At 52.1% G+C, this 22,794-nt stretch overlaps 1 protein-coding gene across 4 annotated transcripts in view; it reads left to right on the forward strand.

The window, feature by feature from the left end:
* DCP1B (decapping mRNA 1B) overlaps positions 1-18,659 on the forward strand; it is a 41,984-nt gene extending 23,325 nt beyond the window's left edge. Inside the window, exons 4-10 of one of the 4 annotated variants that reach the window (XM_043882612.1) lie at positions 2,647-2,713; positions 4,940-5,075; positions 11,750-11,878; positions 13,436-14,203; positions 16,097-16,348; positions 18,116-18,324; positions 18,430-18,659. In XM_043882612.1, coding sequence (XP_043738547.1) covers positions 2,647-2,713; positions 4,940-5,075; positions 11,750-11,878; positions 13,436-14,203; positions 16,097-16,348; positions 18,116-18,316 — 1,553 coding nt within the window. In that variant the 3' untranslated portion in view covers positions 18,317-18,324; positions 18,430-18,659. The remainder of the gene's footprint in view (positions 1-2,646; positions 2,714-4,939; positions 5,076-11,749; positions 11,879-13,435; positions 14,204-16,096; positions 16,349-18,115; positions 18,325-18,429) is intronic. The other 3 variants (XM_043882613.1, XM_043882615.1, XM_043882616.1) reach the window with 3 other exon arrangements.
* Positions 18,660-22,794: the final 4,135 nt, after the last annotated feature.

Raw genomic sequence — 22,794 nt, forward strand, 5'->3', positions numbered from 1 at the left:
TATATTTCTACTTTCATGTTCTCCTGACGAGACATAAATGGCTGCTGTTTCCTGGCTACCGGGCTTCCACTTCCTTGGTGTGTTTTTCTCTGCTGCTACCACTTTCCTCCTTTGGTAGTTTTGGAAAATTCCATCTCCACGGAGAGGAAGTTTTCACTGTAACCAGAGAACAGAGCAGGATCCTGGGTTTGTAACGAGGACTGAAGCCTCGTTGCGTGTTTTACGCAACGCCTTCAGGTTTCTCAGTCGCTGTGATCGTAGTGTCGGTGGTCCAATCCACTCTCGCTCAGGGGAGCACACGGCGATGGGTTGGCCTGTGGGACTCTGTACGGACAGCTAGCACCGGGGATCAGTGTCCATGGGCCAGGAAGAGTCCAGAGTCAAGTCCTGAGAGACTCACTTAATGATCTTGGGGCGAAAGACTTTCTTTTGGCTACCAAGGCTCTCAGCGCGTAGGCTTCAAAACTCAGACTCTTTTTCCAGAGTGTCCATGTATCAGAGAGCAGTATGTGTGTGTATTTCAAAGAACGCGCAGTGGTCCGATCAAGAGAAAGCTGGGTTTTTTCTTCCATTTGCCCCGCCCCTGCACTCACAGGTAAGATAAAGATTCCTGGTGCACGGACCACAAAAATTACCCCCATTTATAGGGGTCAGATTTATAGAGTCCTTTTAAAGACATCTGCTTAACACAGCACTAAAACAACACTTCCTGTACCTTTCGCTGAGTCTTTACCGACAAGAAAGAGAAAGACCCACAGGGCCACTGGTAGGTGAGTTGGGGTGGGACAGGGGCAGTGATTAAAATATCACAAATGTTTTAATGACCAAATAATACCCATGTAATTAAATACTTTGGAAATTTAAATTAAGAAAAGTATTTTTTTAAGTATATTTTGTTGACTCTCATTGCCCTGTTGTAACTTAGCAGCTGTTTTCAGTGAAGATTTTTTAAGTGTGTATGTAGTTAATGTGTTATTGGTGTGATTAATATTACCAGATCCTCGACTAGATCTTTATAAACTTATTTTAGACCTGTTTGTGTCGTTGTTGAGTTGCTAACTAGTGTCCAACTCTTTTGAGACCCCATGGACTGTAGCCTGCCAGGCTCCTCTGTCCATGGGATTCTCCAGGCAAGAATACTGGAGCGGGTTGCCATTTCCTCCTCCAGGAGATCTTCCTGATCCAGGGACTGAACCCGAGTCTCCCACATCTCCTGCACTGGCAAGTGGATTTTTTACTGCTGAGCCGCCTGGGGAGCCTTTGGACCTGTTTGGCCTTTACTATAAAAATGACATAGATTGTACATACTAATATATGCGACTTACTTGAAAATTAACTGAATCAATAGCAACTGTATTATGCCACATTGTTCTTTGATCACTAAATCATTAAGTCATGGTTGTATCTAGTCTTTCAAAAGTTGTAAATATTCTGTGCAGACACTTAGGAGTTGCAGATTCATTACTGAATTTTATTTTCCCAGCACTGTATTCTCACTTAAGGCCTCCAAAACCAATCTTTCAGTTAATAATACCTTTCTGGGAAAAAGGAGAAGGGAGAGAAGCTTCCAGGCCTAATATGTGTGTCAGGTGTCCAACAGTTATAGAAGATGGAGCGTGTGTGTGTGTGTGTGTGTGTGTGAATGTGTTTGTATGTGTGAGAGCTCTGTGTGAGCGTGTGTATATGAGATTTGTGTGTGTGTGAACGTGTTTGTATGCGTGAGTGTTCTCTCTGTATGTGAGAATGTGTGTGTGTGGTGAGTGTGTGTGTGAACATGTTTGTGTGCGTGAGCGTTCTCTGTAAGCATGTGTATGTGAGGTGGTGTGTGTGTGAACGTGTTTGTGTTCATGAGCGTTCTCTCTGTGTGTATGTGAGAAGGTGTGTGTGTGGCAAGTGTGTGTGAACGTGTTTGTATGTGTGAGAGCTCTGTGTGAGCATGTGTATATGGGAATTGTGTGTGTGTGGTGAGTGAGTGTGTGTGAACATGTTTGTGTGCGTGAGTGTTCTCTATGAGCATGTGTATATGAGAATTGTGTGTGTGGTGTGTGTGTGTGTGAACGTGTTTGTGTGCATGAGCGTTCTCTGAGCGTGTGTATGTGAGAATGTATGTGTGTGGGGAGTGTGTGTGAACGTGTTTGTGTACGTGAGCGTTCTCTGTGAGCGTGTGTATGTGAGAATGTGTGTGTGGTGAGTGTGTGTGAATGTGTTTGTATGTGTGAGTGAGAGCTCTGTGTGAGCATGTGTATGTGAGAATGTGTATGTGTGAACGTGTTGTTTGTGTGAGAGTTCTGTGTGATCGTGTGTGATCGTGTGTGAAGGCATGTGAGGCAGTGACGCTGCAGAGCCGAAGGGTAGAGAGTTGGGGCTCGTCTTCAGTCTGCTCATCCGTCTAAGCATTCGCCACGTGCCTGTCGTGTCCAGGTGCTGTATTTGTAAGGACAGGACACTTCAGTGTGTGTCTCTGCATGCATGTGTGTGTGCATACCTTCTCTTTGGGCTTAAAAAGCCCCAGCTCAAGGTTTTCAAGCTTCGACTCCAGCGACTAGTTCATTTATTCTACGAGTATGTACTCCCCTCATGGTGGAAAGGGGATTTGTTTCCCCTTCTTGAAGACACTGATTCACTGGTCCTCTGTGTTTCTTGCAGTGTCCATCTATGGAATTTGGTTTTATGACAAGGAAGAGTGCCAAAGAATTGCAGAGCTTATGAAGAAGTAAGTGCTGTGGGATGTGTTCTATGTTTCTGAGTGTGTGGGACTGCACCACGGGGTAAACAGAGCCCGTCTCTGACAGCAGCCCCTTCACCGTGCTTAGGAACACCTTCACCATTACTCACCAGATGAAAAATAAGCGTAAATGACAATGTCTCACGCTTCCACATGGTAAGATTTATTGTGTAGGGTAGTCCTCTTCTTTTTTTTACTGTGCATGTGATCTGTAATATCAGTTTTTCTGGATAACAGTTTTCCTTAATACCATCCTCGTTTATAAATTAGCAGCTTTTTCCTCTGAAAAGCTATTGGTATATCTCAGTGAGGAGAGCATTCAGAGTGTTTCTGAAAGGCTGCCCCACCTCCTCTGGGGTCCCCGTGCCCTCCTGCCCCAAGGACTCCCCTCCATCTGCCTGTGGGTCTTGAACCCCCCTCCCATGTAACTCTTCGAGGGCTTTGCTGAGTCTTTGTTTTCAATATCTTCAGAAATATCTGAGCTAATACTAGTTTAGTGATCAGCAGATGGACTCTCTCTCTCTCTTTTGTGTTCCTAGTCTTTTTTCTATTAATCTTGCGAGGCCTTGTTGACTGGTGCCGGTCGGCATGAGGCTGGGGGGTACTTACATGACTGTCTCCTGGTCCCGCTCTTGCTCCCCTGATGACCTGAGAGGACTCCCAGGTCAGCACGCTCTATCAGCACGCTCTATCTATAGACTCCCAGGTCTATCAACCCTCTGAGGTTCTCGAGCCGCAGGGCCACTCACGGGAAGGGAGTTATTTCCCTGCATTCCTGTGGCTGGTTCAGAGCTTGGGAGCGAGTGAGCTTCCTGCATGCCATGACCCTGGGCCGGGACTGGGCTCAGCCATACATGGAATCCAGCTGCCTCCCACACAGGCTCAAGTGAGCAGCTCCATCTGCAACAGAACCAACCGTTTGTCAGTTTTAAATCCTAGGTCAATGAAATGGCCAAAGTAGCAGGGAAGCATATATACTACCATCTGTAAAGTAGACGGCCAGTGGGCATTTGCTTGTATGGCTCAGGGACCTCAAGCCAGTGCCCTGTGAGAACTGGGGGTGGAAGGTGGGAGGGAGGCTCAAGAAGGGGGGCCACATGCAAACCTGTGGCTGGTTCCTGTTGATGTATGGCTCAAAAGTGGCCCTGAAATGTGGGCTGTGGGGAGCACTTTTTTATGGATAAGACTGATTTCTAAAAAGCCGAGCTGGTGAGAGCTAATTTTAGGTAAGCAGCTCAGGCTGCAGATGGTGATTAAGTGTGTTCAAACTGGTATTTACCACCGTAACAGCTAGTTCCTAGAACATTCCTGTGATTGTAAACTGTGCGGTGGATAATAATAGCAGGGCTTCATATAGATTAAAAGGTATCGTGTCCCCCAGCCGGGAGGCCGTGTGAAGACACTCAGGTTCTGTGGCGATTCCTCAGCAGCTGGGGCAGGACCTGCTTGGTGACGAGCAATTAGCCAAGTGCAATGCATGTGGACTCCCCACCCATCCTGAGTTGAGCCTCAGCGAACACGCAGCTTTCTTTCCCCGCAAACTTCATGGCAGTGATGGGGAAGTGTGAGCTATGGTCAGAGCCCTCCTATAGGAGGGAGACGTGTCCCCATGCCAGCGGGGAAGCGGTCTGGCCTCCCCTCTGCAAGGTTTTCAGGAGAACAGAAGGTGCTTCCCAGTGCTGTGTTTTCACGCCCCCTCTTCTGGGGTGGGACCTTCGCTGTGCTTCTAAACCACCCGGGACACAGGGGCTGGGCTCAGCTGTGCTTCAACTCCCAGGCACTTTGGAAGAAGGGGGAGACTGGATCTGCCGTGTTGGGAACCCAGTCTCCAGGTTGAGAACCCTGAATTGGGTTCCCCAGCAGTTCAGGGGTCCCTCCAAACGCTCACAATAAGGAGTCACAGACTTTTTCTGAGAAGGACCCAATAGAGAATACTTTCAGCCTTGCAGGGCCACCTGGCCTCTGTCCCAGCCCCTCAACCCTGCCCTGGCTGGGTGACAGCTGCCACAGGACACTGGGCAGGGTGGAGGCCACCCCCCTCCAGATGCAGTCCTGTGGTCAGTGAGCTTGGGATCTCGACTCCCATGTCTCTCCCATCAGTTCCAGCAGTCTTTTTTCTAATATGACTGTAGCAAGATAAAAACAACTGGGTGAGAACTGGCTGGTTGTGTTGAGCTGTCTTTTCTGGTGTGGATCTCCCCTCTATTTTTCTAGCCTCACTCAGTACGAACAGCTGAAAGCCCACCACGGAGCGGGAGCCGGGGCCTCACCTGTGAGCCTTGGCTCAGGAGAGGGCAAGGAGGCCGACATCTTGCGGATGCTGACCAAGGCCAAAGACGAGTACACGAAGGTGAGTCCCATCCCCACGGTGACGCAGACTCCGATTCCAGCTGGGGACCTGCCCGCTGAGGCAGACTTGGTGCCATTCCTTCTGCCAAACAGAACTGTATGAGAAATGCCATCTTTGTTGACTTTTAGTAGACTGAAGACTGTTTGCTTTTAAGTGGATTAAAACGCAGCCCCAGGGGCTTCCCTGGTGGCTCTGTGGTAAAGAATCCACCTGCCAATGCAAGAGATGCAGGTTCGATTCCTGGGTCAGGAAGATCCCCTGGAGGAGGAAATGGAACCCACTCCAGTGTTCTTGCCTGGAGAATCCCATGGAGGGCTACGGTCTACAGGGTCGCAAAGAGTTGGATGTGACTTAGCAACTGAAAAACAGCAACAAAAACACATCATGTGCATAGTGTTCATCGCTCAGCTGAGAGATAAGTAACAGAAGACGCTCTTCTTCCTGCCGTCACCAGCCAGGTCGTGTCCAGAAGCACCTGCACAGTCACACTGTCCTTGCTCCGTATCCTTCTCGCCTTCTCACTGCCCAGGTGTGACACCTGGGCCGCTCCGGGGCACCCACCATGTGACCTGGGCAGTCCAGCCTCGCCGCCTCTGGGGGAGCCGCTTCTCCCTCTGCTCATCCATCAGCAGAGGACATCTTTGAAGGCTCTCTCCACGTGTTCTCTGTCCCTCATGTGGCTTCTGACCCACCCACCGGGGGTACCTGCGCTGAGAGCCCCCAAGTGGGGCAGGTCTGCTCACGTCTGTGTCACCCACTCTTCCGACACACAGAGTGTGGGCATCAGAAGCGGCCCGGGCCTGGGTATGGGAAGGTGGGCGTGGAAACACTGCCCTTTCTCAGGAGTCTTGCTGTGAGAGCGTGGATCTCCAGTGACCACAAGTCTTCAGGACGACAGAGTGCTGGATGTTGGGCACATCCCAGGAGCTCTGATTGAGTCTTACACTGACTGAGCGCTAAGGCCTCTGCAACTCCAAACCTCTGACACGTGTGATAATCCCGGAAAGTGAGAGAGGAAATGCTTTGAGCTGGAGGAAGGTGATATTGATAAAACAAAGCCTGGCAGCACTACAAATGACTTTTTACATGAAGTTAATAGAGTAATTTGAAAAACTTGTTTTGGACAGTATTTTATGTTTTCTCCCTGAAGAAGCAAATGCCTGTGAATCTGCTATGAAGTAGCCGCACCGTGACCTTGAGCTTCCTCCTCCATTAGACTTGGTTGGAGGGCAGGTGAGGTGCGGGGAGTGGCTGGACCACGGGGGCCAAGGGCTGTGGGGCTACATGCCGAGTCTTCAGAAGTGGCCTGTTTTGAAGAACATCTGTGCACACGTATAACTGAACCACTTTTCTGAACACCTAAAGCTAGTACAATTTTATAGGTCAACTATACTGCAATAAAAAAATTAAATAATCAGTGGACTGTTCTGTATTTAAGACTGTTTTGTGGTTTAAGGCAAAAAGGAAGATTTGTCCTCTGGATATAGCTCTGACTTAGCTATGAAATTAAAGAAAGTATTGATGTTCAACTAGAAGATTTAGTGGAGAAAGGGAGATCAGTGGAGAAATAACTCCAGAAAGAATGAAGAGAGCCAAAGCAAAAACAGCACCCAGCTGTGGGTGTGACTGGTGATGGAAGCAAGGTCCAATGCTGTAAAGAGCAGTATTGCATAGGAACCTGGAATATTAGGTCCATGAATCAAGGCAATTTGGAAGTGGTCAAACAGGAGATGGCAAGAGTGAACATCGACATTTTAGGAATCAGCAAACTAAAATGGACTGGAATGGGTGAATTTAACTCAGATGACCATTATATCTACTACTGTGGGCAATAATCCCTTAGAAGAAATGGAGTAGCCATCGTAGTCAACAAAAAAGTCCGAAATGCAGTACTTGGATGCAATCTGAAAAACAACAGAATGATCTGTTTGTTTCCAAGGCAAACCATTCAAGATCACAGCAACTCAAGTCTATGCCTCAACCAATAACGCTGAAGAAGCTGAAGTTGAACGGTTCTATGAAGATCTACAAGACCTTCTAGAACTAACACCCAAAAAAGATGTCCTTTTCATTATAGGGGACTGGAATGCAAAAGCAGGAAGTCAAGAGATACCTGGAAAATTGTAGTCGCTCAGTCGTGTCCGACTCTTTTCGATCCCATGGACTGTAGCCCACCAGGCTTCTCTGTCCATGGGATTTTCCAGGCAAGAGTACTGGAGGGATTGCCATTTCCTTCTCCAGGGGGTCTTCCTGACCCAGGGATCAAACCCAGGTCTCCCACATTGCAGGCAGACGCTTTACCCTCTGAGCCTGGAGTAACAGGCAAATCTGGCCTTGGAGCACAAAACGAAGCAGGTCAAAGGCTAACAGAGTTTTGCCAAGAGAACGCATTGATCATAGCAAACACGCTCTTCCAACAACACAACAGAAGACTCTATATATGGCCATCACCAGATGGTCAGTACCAAAATCAAAGATTGATTATATTCTTTGCAACCTAAGATGGAGAAGGTCTATACAGTCAGCAAAAACAAGACCGGGAGCTGACTGTGGCTCAGATCATGGACTCCTTATTGCCAAATTCAGACTTAAATTGAACAAAGTAGGGAAAACCACTAGACCATTCAGGTATGACCTAAGTCAAATCCCTTACAATTATACAGTGGAAGAGACTAAAAGATTCAAGAGGTTAGATCTGATAGACAGTGTGCCTGAAGAACTATAGATGGAGGTTAGTGACATTGTACAAGAGGCAGTGATCAAGACCCAAGAAAAAGAAATGCAAAAAGGCAAAATGGTTGTCTGAGGAGGTCTTACAAATAGCTGATCCATGGCTGATTCATGTCAATGTATAACAAAAACCACTACAATATTGTAAAGTAATTAGCCTCCAACTAATAAAAATAAATGGAAAAAAAATAGCTGAGAAAAGAGAAGCTAAAGGCAAAGGAGAAAAGGAAAGATATACCCATTTGAATGCAGAGTTCCAAAGAATATCAAGGAGAGATAAGAAAGCCTTCCTCAGTGATCAATGCAAAGAAATAGAGGAAAATAATAGAATGGGAAAGACTAGAGATCTCTTCAAGAAAATTAGAGATACCAAGGGAACATTTCATGCAAAGATGGGCACAGTAAAGGACAGAAATGGTATAGACCTAACAGAAGCAGAAGATATTAAAAAGAGGTGGCAAGAATACACAGAACTATACAAAAAAGATCTTCATGACCCAGATAATCACAATGGTGTGATCACTCACCTAGAGCCAGACATCCTGGACTGCAAAGTGAAGTGGGCCTTAGGAAGCATTACTATGAACAAAGCTAGTGGAGGTGATGAAATTCCAGTTGAGCTATTTCAAATCCTAAAAGATGATGCTGTGAAAGTGCTGCACTCAATATGCCAGCAAATTTGGAAAACTCAGCAGTGGCCACAGGACTGGGAGAGGTCAGTTTTCATTCCAATCCCAAAGAAACAGAATGCCAAAGAATGTTCAAACCACCGCACAATTGCACTCATCTCACACGCTAGCAAAGTAATGCTCAAAATTCTCCAAGCCAGGCTTCAGCAATACGTGAACCGTGAACTTACAGATGTTCAAGCTGGATTTAGAAAAGACAGAGGAACCAGAAATCAAGTTGCCAGCATCCGCTGGATCATCAAAAAAGCAGGAGAGTTCCAGAAAAACATCTACTTCTGCTTTATTGACTACGCCAAAGTCTTTGACTGTGTGGATCACAACCAAACTGTGGAAAATTCTTAAAGAGATGGGAACACCAGACCACCTGACCTGTGTCCTGAGAAATCTATATGCAGGTCAAGAAGCAACAGTTAGAACTGGACAAAGAATAACAGGCTGGTTCCAAATTGGGAAAGGAGTACATCAAGGCTATATATTGTCACCCTGCTTATTTAACTTATATGCAGAGTACATCATGTGAAATGCTGGGCTGGATGAAGCACAAGCTGGAATCAAAGATTGCCGGGAGAAATATCAATAACCTCAGATATGCAGAAAGTGAAGAAAAACTAAAGAGCCTCTTGATAAAAGTGAAAAAGTTGGCTTAAAACTCAACATTCAGAAAACTAAGATCTTGGCATCCAGTCCCATCACTTCATGGGAAATAGATGGGGAAACAATGCAAGTAGTGAGAGACTATTTTCTTGGGCTCCAAAATCACTGCAGATGGTGACTGCAGCCATGAAATTAAAAGACGCTTGCTCCTTGGAAGAAAAGCTATGACCAACCTAGACAGCATATTAAAAAGCAGAGACATTACTTTGCCAACAAAAGTCTATCTAGTCAAAGCTATGGTTTTTCCAGTAGTCATGTGTGGATATGATAGTTGGACTATAAAAAAAGCTGAGTGCCGAAGAATTGATGCTTTTGAACTGTGATGTTGGAGAAGACTCTTGAGAGTCTCTTGAACTGCAAAGAGATCCAACTAGTCCATCCTAAAGGAAATCAGTCCTGAATATTCATTGGAAGGACTGATGCTGAAGCTGAAACTCCAGTATTCTGGCCACCTGATGGGAAGAACTGACTCATTGGAAAAGTCCCTGATGCTTGGAAAGATGAAAGCCAGGAGGAGAAGGGGACAATGGAGGATGAGATGATTAGATGGCATCACCAACTCGATGGACATGAATTTGAGTAAGCTCCGGGAGTTGGTTATGGACAGGGAAGCCTGTCATGCTACAGACCATGGGGTCGCAGAGAGTTGGACATGACTGAGCAACTGAACTGAACTGAGAAGATTTAAAAGTAGAAGAAAGAAAATGAAATTACCCATAACCCTACCACCCAACAATGTCTGCCTTTAGCACTTCAGGTATATTTTCCCCCAGGTTTCTCCGCCTCGTGGATACTCATATCTGTGTGATAAACAGGCTCATGTGATGTAGCTGTTAAGGCCTTGGGTTCTCTGCAAAGAATCCTTTATACACTTTTGCCAACTCTGTGTGTTTTTCCAAGTAGGGAAAGGCATAGAAGCTTTGGGTAGGGAGAGACATAGAAGCTTCAACCACTGGATAATGAGCTGCAAGCCGTGGAAGTCAGTGGTGTCTTGTTCTGAGCACTTTTTACATGAAAATGAAGCTTCATTGGTAGATGGCCTGTGGTGGTGACTCAGGAAGCAGCTGCTGGCGGCTTGCCCTGGGGGGTGCTGTCCACGGCCCACCCCGGTGTGTGCAGAGTAAAGCAGTTGGCAACCCAGGGGCCCTGAGTGCAGACGGGAGCACTCGCAGAAGTGAGCCGAGCTCCACTGTCTTCGGCCGGCCAGCAGGCTGTCAAGCCTTTTCACGCCAGCATTCTATCAGTGACTCTGTCAGGGACCACACTCTGGTCTCATGTTGCTGATCCATATCTCAGAAGCCAGGCCAGTGGTCCTGTGGCTATAACTCACCTGAGAATTAGAAATAACATTTTATGATTCAGAAAGTGATTCCATGTGCCCTTTAATACTAGTGCCAAATATGCAAATGGTGAACGGAATTCTTGGCTGGAAAAAGTCCTTTGTGCAGTGAACTTTCCAAACCGAAGCAAGCACAGTGGTGATCAGCCCCAGCCCCGACATCCTCGGATAGAAAGTGCAGCCAACAGCCATGAAGCTTATGGGAACGAATCAGGGTCCAGGGGGGTTGAGGCGGGGGGGAGATTGTATTCACGGCCACTCCATGCTGGGGACAGAGAAATGTGTCCTGGCCCAAGGGCACAACTGTGCCATTGAAACGAATGACACCACAAAGCCCACCTTGCAGAAGACCACGCTTTACAGTTTTATTTGCTGTTTCAGCAAGGGAGACACAGACAACACTGCCCTACCCTCCCTGCTATGAATCCCAGTGTGTGAGCAATTGCATAGTTGATTAGATTAATGGGCGGTGATGACTCAGTATCCGAAATGACGAGGCTTGTCTCTCCTCTCTTTCTCTGTGAAATTCTAATTTGTAGTGAGCGGTTCAGAACACTCGGATTTGAATTATTCTGTTTATGCAAAAATCACTCATTAAATAAGGATGATGTTAGTAATTTTTAAATCAGTTGTTTGAGTCAGCTTTACCCTTTGATTTATAGACCAAAGAGGGTCAGTCACTCTAAGGATGCAGCTCTCCAGTCTTAAGTGAGCTGCCAGCTGGGCTCGGAGCCCTCCCCCGACCCAGACGAGGCGCCAGGGAAGCCTTTGTACTGCTGATTACCACAGGAGAGCCGGAGACTTTGTTAAAGCTGCTGCTTCTCAGGCAGACCCACAGACTGTCACACCTCCGGGTGTCTCTGGGCCTCTGGATCCTGCGGGCCGATGGAGTACCGCTGAATTGTGCCACTGAGACACACTCAATCTGAATTTGATTTAGACTCAAACATAGCTTGGGCTTCCCAGGTAGCACTAGTGGTAGAGAACCCACCTACCAATGTAGGAGATGTAAGAGACCTCGGGTTTGATCCCTGGGTCGGGAAGATCCCCTGGAATAGTAAATGGCTACCCACTCCATTATTCTTGCCTGGAAAATTCCATGAACAGAGGAGCCTGGCAGGCTACCATTCGTGGTGTTGCCAAGAGCCGGACACAACTTAGCAACTGAGCACACAGATACGGTAAAGAGCATGAAGGTGCGTTCTTTTTAAGAGATTAAAGTTTCTTTTACACCAAAAATGAGGTTCTTTTTTCCATTTCAGTGTAAAACCTGCTCTGAGCCCAAACAGATCAGCAGCTCGTCCGCCATCCACGACAACCCCAACCTCATCAAGCCGATTCCAGTGAAACCCAGTGGGAGCCGGCAGCAGCGGGGCCCTCGGCCCAGCCAGGTGCATGGTCCTTGCTCTCCACCTGGTCCCAGTGATTCCTGAGGGACTTTGGCCCTGAGGCTGGTCAGGGGCGAGGGGGTGGGGGGCTGTGCTCTGGAGGTGCCCTAGAGTTGATCCAGGAAAGAGAGATTTCAAAGTGGAGATTTTGTCATTATGTATGATTTGCTCTTCCTACAAAGGGTTGCTGTTTTTACATTTGGCATTTCCCTTACTCTGTGCTAATCCCTGTGAACTTGACTCCTTAGAGGTTAATGTGTTCCAAAAAGACAGCAACCTAATACCCCGTCGGAGCCGATAAGACTATTACCCATTGGGCCATATCCTTCTGAGGTTGGCCACTGACAAGAGGCAGCCCTCCCCTTGGCACCCAGTCCTGGGCCATGTGCCCTGTGTGGGTGGGACTCCTGGTCTAAGGACTGGTATCAAGTCCCCCTTTAGACCCCATGACCCGTCACTGTGTTTTCGTCTAAGATACAAACATGAAACATGACATCAGTTTTTGTATGAGTATATATATTTTTCAGAATACCCCAGCATTAGCAAAATAGCTAATCTGCAAATTCCATCACTTGAGTGTGGGTATAACCAGTACCTATGGTTATTCCTCATCAAAAAAATTTTTATAAGGGAATTGTTGGTTTAAATCCACTTTAAAGATGAACTTGGAGCCAAAAGACATAAAGACTGGCTCATGCAAGTCTTGCATTCAATTTTTTTTTAAATATCTTTTCTAATTAACTTTTAGCTTTTATTATAAGTTTGCTTTTCGTGGAAATTGTTTACAAGAGAAACTGGAATATGTAACTAAGATACGCTCGTGTTCTCCTAGCCCAACCGCAGGGAGCAGCAGCCTCGAGGCACCAGGGCACAGGCAGGAAGGAAGAAGGCCTGTCGCCAGCCACAGGGGCGTTTACGCCTCTGACGGGCTGTTAGACCGACTGCTGTGTATTTGGATCAAGTTAGAGAGAGTGATGACTTACAACTTGCCAGCCCTTAATTTCTGTCATTCTGTGGAAAACTATCAGGAATTCTGAAACCCTTGTGTTTCTGCAATTGCTCGGTGTCTCCCAGCACTTTGCAGGGGGAGGTGTACTTCCTGTTGAGGAGATGATCTTCCGTCTGTGTCTGTGATTTTGCACACAGTCGTCCCCAGGCCCAGCAAGCATCTCCTGATTGCTCATCAGTCAGCAGACAGTGAGGAACTTCCACGGTGGTCCAACCACTAGGGCTCCAGGCTTCTGCTTGCAAAGGGTCCGAGTTCTATCCCTGGTTAGGGATCTGGATTCCACATGTGGCTCGGCCCAAAGAAAAAAAAAAATTCAACAGATACTGAAATATGACAGCCATCTTGGGGTGGGAGGGAGAAGCCTATGACAAAATTTGACGTTAGAAAGGTGGTCCCAGATGTGTAAAGTTTATGATCATTAGGCTTTTCTATCCTCTAATCGACCCCTTGTAAATAGAAATCATTGGGTGGGTAAGTTAGGTTTCATTCCCCTCATCACACATAACCAGATCACACATGGACACGCTATCAGATGTGTGTGTTTGTTCCAGACCTCAGACCCGGAACCCCAGCACCTGTCCTTGACCGCACTCTTTGGGAAGCAGGACAAAGCCCCGTGTCAGGAGGCCACAGGGCCTCCCCAGACCCTCCCCCTGCAGCAGCAGCAGCCAGAGACGCTCCCAACGCGGCAGGGGGTCGTCCGATCCCTATCCTATGAGGAGCCCCGGAGACCCTCGCCCCCCGTCGACAAGCAGCTCTGCCCTGCCATTCAAAAGCTCATGATCAGGAGCGTGGACCTACAGCCGCTGGCGGAGCTGCCAGAGAACCGGCCCTGCACAGACGCCCTCAGGGCAGCCTGCGCTGGGCCTGCCCGGACAGGGTCTCCCTGCAGCCGCGCACTCGCAGCCCCCGGGACTCAGAACCCGCTCCCGCTGCAGAGCATCCCCGGGGCCGAGAACAGGTGTGAGCCGGGGGCGCCAGCACCTGCCAGCTCGACCACCACCCACGCGGCCCCGGCCCAGCCCACCTGTCTCAGCAGTGCCCTCCCGCCCCAGACTCCAGGGCCCCGGGCCCTCCCCAGACCGGCGCCCCCTGGCCCCAGCCCTGGCCATCAGCCAGTGGGGCCAGGCGAAGTCTCCCCACGGGAGCTGCTACGGAGGCTCCAGGCGGTACAGCAGGACCAGCAGCTGCCTGTGCCCGGCCGCCCGGCCCTGGCGGCCAAGTTCCCCGCGGCCACCCCGAGCACCCGAGCGCGGAACCCCCTGGAGCCCTGGAGGGACCCGCCCCCCAGCACAGAGCAGCCGGCTCCCCTCCTTCAGGTGAGTGTCCTCCTGCTGGGGAGCACCGGGCAGGGCCACGCGGGACACGGCGTCTGCATCCACCTCCTGCCAGGAAGGGGTCTGCTCTCTGCCCGGTGGTCTCACGGCGTCTGCCTCCACCTCCTGCCAGGAAGGGGTCTGCTCTCTGCCCAGCGGTCTCACGGCGTCTGCCTCCAACTCCTGCCAGGAAGGGGTCTGCTCTCTGCCGGGCGGTCTGGGAGCCCTCCTTTCAAACACACTTCATTCCCAGAGAGAAGTCTTCTTGTTTCCAGGTCTGACATGGATACAAGAAAACCCTAGGTCTCTGTGGTTGGAAACTTAGTGTCTGAAGTTGTTCAGGATGTCAGACCTCTGGCCCCCCGCTGGTTATGTCGCCCACAGTAAACTGTTGTGTGTTCATGATCCCGTGCATGCTTCTGGGCACTGGCTGCGGGCCAGGCCCCTCTGCACGTGCTGCGTGGAGGTGAGCCAGGAGCCCTGTCCCTGGGATGCCACAGCCCGTGGGCTCTTGAGGTCAGCTGAAAAGCGGGTCACCGACCCTGGAAGGCATAGCCTCCCTGCCCGTCTCTGCAGGTGTAGCTTAATGAGGGTCAGGGGAAGGCAGAAGCTGCTCCCTGCCCCCGCCCACGACGTGCACACTGACTGCCCGAGAGGAAACGTCATTCTTAGAAATGCTCCGTCCTCCAGGGAAGCTGATTCTCTGTGGTCACTAATAACTCAGGACAGTGAGAAAGCTGAAAGCTCCTCCATTTCTTCACTGCCCATGCACGGGCAGCATCTGGAGATCTGAGGGTCTTTTTCCATTTGGATTGGTACAGATTCATTGACAGTGCCTCAGCGTTCAAGTTTAGGAAATTCCTGCTGTGTATTATGTGTGTCCTCGTTGGTCCTTCCATCCTATTTCGGCAAGCGGCTTACAGCAGGACCCCAGAATCGTTCACTTTTAGGAACCAAGCCAGCAGGCGTGGAGCACAGTCTTCATGTTGTCAGACTGTGGGTCAAAGTGCTCTTGTTGGCCGTTGATGGAAATCTCACCTCTGAGCACCTGCCGTCCTGAGACAGTGGCTGCTCCCCACCCGCATCCTCGCCCCAGTGTGACCATGCCCCCCTTCTCTGCTTGTCCCCGAGGATCCAGACCAGACACTAGGAAGCTGGAGTTAATGGTTGGTGGTCACCCTGACGGGCACGTCCCCCCTCCGTGCTCACGGGCCCCAGAGCCTGTGCTCTACTAGCCGCCCGTGGAGTCACCTCTGCTTCAAATGACGACTGGCGACAGTTAAACAAACCACCCGCCCCCTCCGCCTGCTTTCTGCCCAGGACAGTGCCAAGAGAGTGACTGAGGTCACAGCAGCTCCTGAGGGGCCAGAAGACACTACCGGAAAACCTGGTTTTCGGTCTGGTAGCCAAGAGAGGCAGGCAGACAGGTCACTTGCAGGGCCTGCAGGAGTAGCCCCCTGGTTGCTGCACTCCCCCCGGCCCTGGACCCAAATGCAGAGAATCAGGAGGTGGAGGGTGAAGATGTGACCCTGTGACCCTTCCCTCACAGTGGGAAGATGGGCCCCAACAGGCAGGGGCATGGACAGCCAGCCCCAAGGGAAGGGCCAGGTCCTAGATGCCGTCAAGTGGTGACTGGAAGTGGGGAAGTGAGGTGCTACTCAGAGGACGAGCCTTCCTGCTGAGGGGACCGTGGTCACAACAGCAAATGCCAGGCCGATGGGTACCCGGGGTGGGGTGGCGGGGAGGTGGACATGCAGGTGGAGCCGGCCTCCTGTGGGCTGCCCTGGCGCTCGGAGCTGTGGACGGTTAACCTTGGAACCTGCTGTGTCCGCCTCGCTGTCCGCACCCTCGCGCGCCAGCCGCCCTCACCTGCCCGCCTGTCTCTGTATCCCCCGGCAGGTCCTCTCGCCCCAGCGCATCCCGGCCGCCGCAACCCCGTCTCCACTCATGTCGCCCCTGGTGTTTGCGCAGCCCAGCTGGGCCCCGCCGCAGGAGAGGAGCCGTGCGCCCTTACCCCCAGGAAACCAGGACCCTGCTGCCACCCCCGCCGGCCTCCTCCTGCCCCTGCGGACTCCTGAGCCCCCGGGGACCCCTGGCAGCGCCCTGAGCAAGCCGCAGCTCCAGGAGGCCCTGCTGCACCTCATCCAGGTAGGCGGGCACCGCCCCCTACTCGGCCTCACCCGAGACCCTCAGGGAGCCCGGCCCACTTCCTGCTCCCCAAGAACCAGAGGGTGATGCAGCAGCTCAGCGCTTCTAGGTGGATGTGTCCACTCCTCCAGGTGCTGTCCTTGGAGGAGGGACTCAGTCCTCCAGTGCAGGAAAGGAGGAGGCAGGCGCCAGTGGATCCTGCAGCCACTGGGAGGGTCCTTGGTCTGGGGGTGTTGGGAACCAGCAGGAGTTGGAGAGAGGCTGCCCTGAGCCCCGGGGAGGGGGCAGCGAGGACAGCAGGAGCGGCTATGACAGCCCAGGCGTGTTTTACAGAGATCCTTGAAGCCTGCAGTGAGGATGGGGTGGGATGACTTCCTGTGCATGCTCATCCCTGTGCAATAACGAGAACAAGGACACTTGCGCAGAGCTGTGCCGGGCTGGGCCTCCGAGACCAGGAGATGGAGGCTGAGGGACAGGCCTGAGGGCACCTGCCAGCAAAGAGCAAGCTGGGGCCGCAGCCTCACTGTCCAGCACCTCTGCCCACCCCATGGACCAGCCACAAGGTGGCTGGGCGGCCCAGACAGAGCATACCTCAGGACTCGGGGCAGGCCCTGAAAAGAGCAGGCATTTGCCGGCAGACCCAGGCAGCTCAGCTCTCATGTTCAGGGGTCTTTTGGGTAAATAGTCTTTTAGGGTAAAAAGATTTTCGAGTTATTTTGCTTGAGTGTCAGGAGATCTTGAGAGAGTGGCCAGCACTTCTGTGCTGTCTAGTCTGGCTCAAAAAGGTGGAAGTCTCCTCTAGTCAGACTGTTTAGTTTGAAGGTAACGCATTTTAGAAAGGAGAGGAAGGGGCCAGGAGGCAGCTGAGCGTGAAAGTGGAGCAGACGGGAGATGCCTGCACCTCCCTGATTCACAGGAAGGGGATCCCCCTCCTTTTCCAGGAGCTGCTCGTGGTAAGTTCATGAAGACTTGGGGATGACATCTATACACTTCTGTGAGCAATAGACAAAAACCCCTTAAATGTGAATGTACAGGCACTTATTCCATCTAATAACACTGTCCAAAGTTCCCTGTGCAAGGGCAGAGACACTGCGGCCCCAGACACAGGGGCTGCAGCAGCCCTTCCCCCGGGCCTCGCTAGTTAGAGGTCACACATTTGTCCTCTGCACCAGCTGCTCCCCCGTGAGCCCCTGGGATTGAGCGGGCATGTGAGCTGTGGGTGGATCACCAGAGCACCACAGAGCCAGGTGGGAGGGAGTCTCCAGCATCAGAAACAGAGAAAACCTCCATGGGTCCCTCGGCCCCTGGAGCCCCTGGTCTCACCACTGCCCACCAGCCAAGGCCAGAGCCCTCAGCTAACCGGGCCAGGGCAGGAGTGCACTGGCTCTGGCTTCACCAAGCACATTGCCTTGAAGTCTTAACTTCGGCCCACAGCAAAGGCCGGCCTCCGTGGTGGTTCAGTGGAAAAGAATCCTCCTGCCAATACAGGAGACCCAAGTTTGATCCCTGGGCCAGGAAGATCCCAAGGAGAAGGAAGTGGCAACCCACTCCAGTATTCTTGCCTGGGAAATCCCATGGACAGAGGAGCCTGGTGGGCTCCTGCCCACAGGGTCGTAAAGAGTCGGACACAACTAAACAGCAACAGCCACCCCTTGTGGGCAACTTGGGGGACCTTTCGGAGCCACTAGTGACTTCGCAGCCAGGCGGGCAGGATCGAGTGGGTCTTGTCCTCCCCGCACAGTCTCCAGATGCCCCGTGTCTCTGCAGGCAGCGACTGACCAGGCCTCTCTGGAGCCAGCCTCACTCCGTGCTTCCCCAAGGCTGCTGCCCCGCACTGCAGGCCACGAGCAGCTGCTGCCCTCCCAGCTGACCACTGAGGACCCACAGCTGATTCACCCCCCCCCAACCTCCACAGCCTGGCCTGCAGCCCCCCTGTTCACACAGGCGCTTAGAAGCCAGGCACTGTGAGCACACAGGTGGGGAGGAGCAGCTGAGGATCCAGGTGCCAGCCCAGCCCCAAGACAGACAAAGCCTCTGGTTGCGAGTCTCACCCCCTTGGGGCTTCTGATTCTGTTTTCCAGAATGATGACAACTTCTTAAATATCATCTACGAGGCTTATCTCTTCAGCTTGACACAAGCGGCTGTAAAGAAGACTCTGTGAAAGCAAGACGTTTCAAAACCCATGTCCGAGGCCCTCCGGCTCAAGGCTCTTTCTTGTCAAATGTTGTTTCCCTAAATGTTTCTGCCTTTTTTTACCAAAAAAAAAAAAAAAGATGTATAATATGAAGTAAAATGTTTCAGACTTTTTCAGTCACGCGTCTTTTTACATCCCATCCTTCAAGGCACCTGGTGCCAAGGATTGTGTGTGTGGGAAAAGCCCTTTGCTCACGTCACGTCACAGCGAACGGTAAGCTTCAGCAGTGTTTGCTTATCCATCCTCAGCCATTTCTGGAGTATTCTCCCCGTGGAAAAGGGCCCTTCTGGGAACGCGGTTTCTTTTTCATCAGCAGCTGCAGTTATTTCGGGACCTCAGAGAACATGCCAACCGCCAGGTGGCAGTGTAGGCCCGCAACCACCGATGTGCCCCACCAGCCTCGCCAGTAACAAGGGGAGCGATTTTCCAGACAAAGTCAACCTGTTTGTCAACATCCATTGGCACCGATCGCTGGGCCCTTGATGGGAAATGCTTGCTGAAAGTATTCACCGCTGGTTTCTATGGGGATCGTCCCAGGACTCCCACACACGTCCCAGGCTTCCAGCAACACAGCATCTGTCCAGCCCCTTCGGCAGAAGCCAGCCTCTGCTCCCAGGGGAGCACTGTGCAATCTTCAGCGAATAGAGCTGAGAGGAAGGCCACAGATCGTGAAGCCAGTTCTCGGCCTCTGCAGGGAGGCCGTGGCCCAGACGGGCTTGTGTTCACAGAGTCAAGGGGCCCGCCCTTGGAAGGAGGCAGGAGAGTGCTCTCCAGGTTGACCTAGTCCCTGCCTCGCATCGGAGATGAAGTGAGCTTTTCGTTTCTACAGCCCTGTTTGTTCTCGGCCGGTAAAAAGATCTCCAGACGCCCACACGGAAGCCAGGCCTCGCCCTCCTTTTAGGGTCAGAAAAGAGGTGGGGGAAGTAGGTTTCCTCACAGCTTCTGCCGCCTGGACATGGACCAGGAGCACAGGCCTGGGGCAGGCACGTGGCCAGACTGGATCTTAGGGCACCTCCCCGCCCGCCCCCCAGGAAAGGAGCTAAACTTGCCGGGCCCCTCAAGTACACCCTGAGTCCAGGGATCTGCTGTCACCCCCTGACTCAGGGAGGGACAGGTCCTTCTGCTTCTCCAACACTCACAACGGCTGACGCAACGACAGACCCTTAGGGCACTTGAAGCTCACCGCTTACCTGTGCAGGATCTGTGTTCTTACGGGGCAGGAGGGCAGGGGGAGACACGCGGACCTGCTGCCTCCACACCAGGAACTACTCCCCTCAGCCCCACACCCCCCATACTCAACCAGGAGCAAAATCAAGCTTCTCCCGAACTGCAGGCCGACCTCTAAAACAAGCCTGCATATCCTTGATCAGTGTTCAGGGTCGCTTCTCCAGCTGGGGGAAATGAATGCCACCGAAAAATTTCCCAATATATTTGTGGTAGCAAATGGCTGATTTCTGAAATAAGCATTTTTTAACTTGATTTGGATAAATAAAATAGAAAGCCCAGTCAGAGCACAGACTGTGCAAAGACAGCTGGAAGGACGCTCCCCCCCAGCACCCCACCCCCTCGCAGTGTGGTTGGAAGGACGCCCCCGCCCGACATGATCCGACCCTCACCACAGGCTTCACTGGTCCTTTCTAGGTCAGCACCGCGGTGATCGGGTTTGAAAACGAATTCTCCATTCTTTCCTGGAATGAATCGCTTTGGAAGTGACAGGTCCAGTTTGTTCAGAACAAACACAGAGCCCCCTTCAAAGGGCTCTTGGAGGCAGGGAGCCGAGTCCCTCTGTGTTTGGGGGGTGGGGGCTGCTTTGTCCAAAGGCCTTTCTCTGGAGGGTTCAGGAGGTGAACTGCAGGGCCACCTACACATAAACTCACTTTCCTTTTTCCTACCTCACCCCAATTCCGAGACCATTGCAGACAGCCCCCCTTTGCGTCATCGGCTCCCGACAGCCCCTTGAGGCTGACGGAATCCCACAGGAGGAAGGTGAGATGGGTCCCCGGGCTCTGGACTTTAACCCTGGAGATGGGACCCAAGTCAGTTCTGCCTGGTGTGGGGACAACAAAGGGCCTTGGTCAGACAGCCTTGCCCTCAAGTCCTGGATGAGGGACCCCGTCTCAGACGCTGCTTTTTGATTTATAAAGAGAAAGCTGTACGCACCTCTCAGGTCCTCACAGGGATTAAATAGTGACTCAGGGAACTGCTGCCTCAGGCCATGAAGGCTGGAGGCATGGACTCCATCCTGCCAGACGGAGGGCCCAGCTGGGACTCCCGTGACCTCGCCTACCGCCCCGAGGGGCACCACAGTGCCCTCTTCTCCCCTACTCCTCTATGGATGATGGGGGACAGTTCCCCTCACCCCTCTCTTCAGAGGAGAAGCCCTGACCTTCAAGGCACAGCACCCCCATCCCCATGACCCAGCTGCTGCTGCTGCCACCACCCTACCCTCATTGTGAGGCCAGAAGAAAAAGAAAGTGTCAGTTGCTCAGTCATGTCCGACTCTTTGTGACCCCACGGACTGTAGCCCTCCAGGCTCCTCTGTCCATGGGATTCTCCATTCAAGATTACTGGAGTGGGTTGCCATTCCCTTCTCCAGGGGATCTTCCCGAGCCAGGGATCGAACCTGGGTCTCCTGCATTGCAGGCAGATTCTTTACCGTCCGAGCCACCAGGGAAACCCTCATTGTGAGGCTGGAGGAGGAGACGCTGAAGGGATCTCCTTTCCTGAACCGTCTTTGCAGAGACCTCACTCTGCTCTCCCCGTTCATCAGCATCCTCAGGAACGTCCCGAGCCTGGCCCTGCGAGGACTAGAGAACGGGGCCACCTCTGCATGACCCCCCGGCGCCGGCAGGGGCTCCAGGCCAGGGGCCACATCCCTGGTACCAGGTGACCACCTCTCCCTCAGACACTGGTCACAGCCCGCGGGTCCTGACCACCTCCCAGTGACCGCCTCTCCCTCAGACACTGGTCACAGCCTGCGGGTCCTGTCCCAGGACAGGCAGGAGGACGTGTGTCCTGCACAGGAAGATCCAGCCGCAGGCCAGCCCAGCCAAAGGACACATCGGCCCACACCATGAAGGCCGGTGTCCCTGGCGCGGAGTCCCCGGGGCAGGTGCTGTCACGTCAGGTTCAGGCCCCGATGCCAGTGTGCAGGTGGTCTGGCTGGATGTCACCCAGACACAGGTGGGAGGGGGAGCCTAGAACTGACTCGCGGATACTGTGTCGTCTCTACAACCCAGCTGCTCGCTCCCGCCAGCAGAGCAGCCGCCTGCCTTTCCACCTGCCTGCTCTGTTCAGAGGGCTTCCCAAGTGGCTCAGTGATTAAAAGATCCGATGCCTGCCAATGCAGGAGACCTGAGTTCAATCCCTGGTCTGGGAAGAGCCCCCGGGAAAGGAAATGGCAACCCACTCTAGTATTCTTGCCTGGAAAATCCCATGGACAGAGGAGCCTGGTGGGCTACAGCTCATGGGGTTGCAAAGAGTCAGACATACCTGCCCCCTGTGTCCTGAGTGAGTGAGTACGCGCACACACTCCATGCAGACCTATGCCACCACCTCCTCTTCAGAGAAGCCGGGCGCGTCCTCGGCTTTGGTGCACAGAGCCGTCTCCAAGGTCTTATGTTGTCAGCAGCCAGCAGGCTCAGCAGCTCTGCTTCGTGGAATCGCCTGGCTGCACAGGGCGGGTGGGTCCCCAGCATTTGCTGAGTGCCTGGTTTTCTGGTTTCCGATGCTCAGAAACTTTTTTTTGATTTCCAGTTACAATTGGGGGGGGGGGGCGGGGGTGAGAGAGGTGATTACAAACACTTGGTATATTTACCTCAAGCGTGAGTATCCAGATAGATTTTCACCAAACTGAGTTATGAGTAATGCCTCCCAACAGAGCCTTGCGAAAAGCACACAAATAAAAACTGTGCAGACTGTGGTCCTAAAACACCAGGGGTAGGCTGAAAGCCACACATGGCCGACCAGCCCCCTGGTGGCAGCTCTGATCACCATGCAACCAGCCCTCTGGGGAAGTTAACTGGAGCACTGTGGGAGGGAGGAGAGAATGTTCTGGATGGTGAGAGGGGTGGGAGCCAGCAGTTGTGAGCCAGAGGCTGCAGCAAATCAAGGTGGGCTTCCCCGAGATGGGCAGGCGCTGGATGGACATGCAAGGGGGCGGTGGGACCTCTCAGGTCTGGAAGACGAGGTCCCAGCTAGCTGAGCCCGCATGCGACCCTGGAAGACATAACCCGATGCCTGGGTGGGGAT

Source organism: Cervus elaphus, chromosome 22 (assembly GCF_910594005.1).
Source record: "Cervus elaphus chromosome 22, mCerEla1.1, whole genome shotgun sequence".
In the NCBI taxonomy this organism is placed as follows: Eukaryota; Metazoa; Chordata; class Mammalia; order Artiodactyla; family Cervidae; genus Cervus; species Cervus elaphus.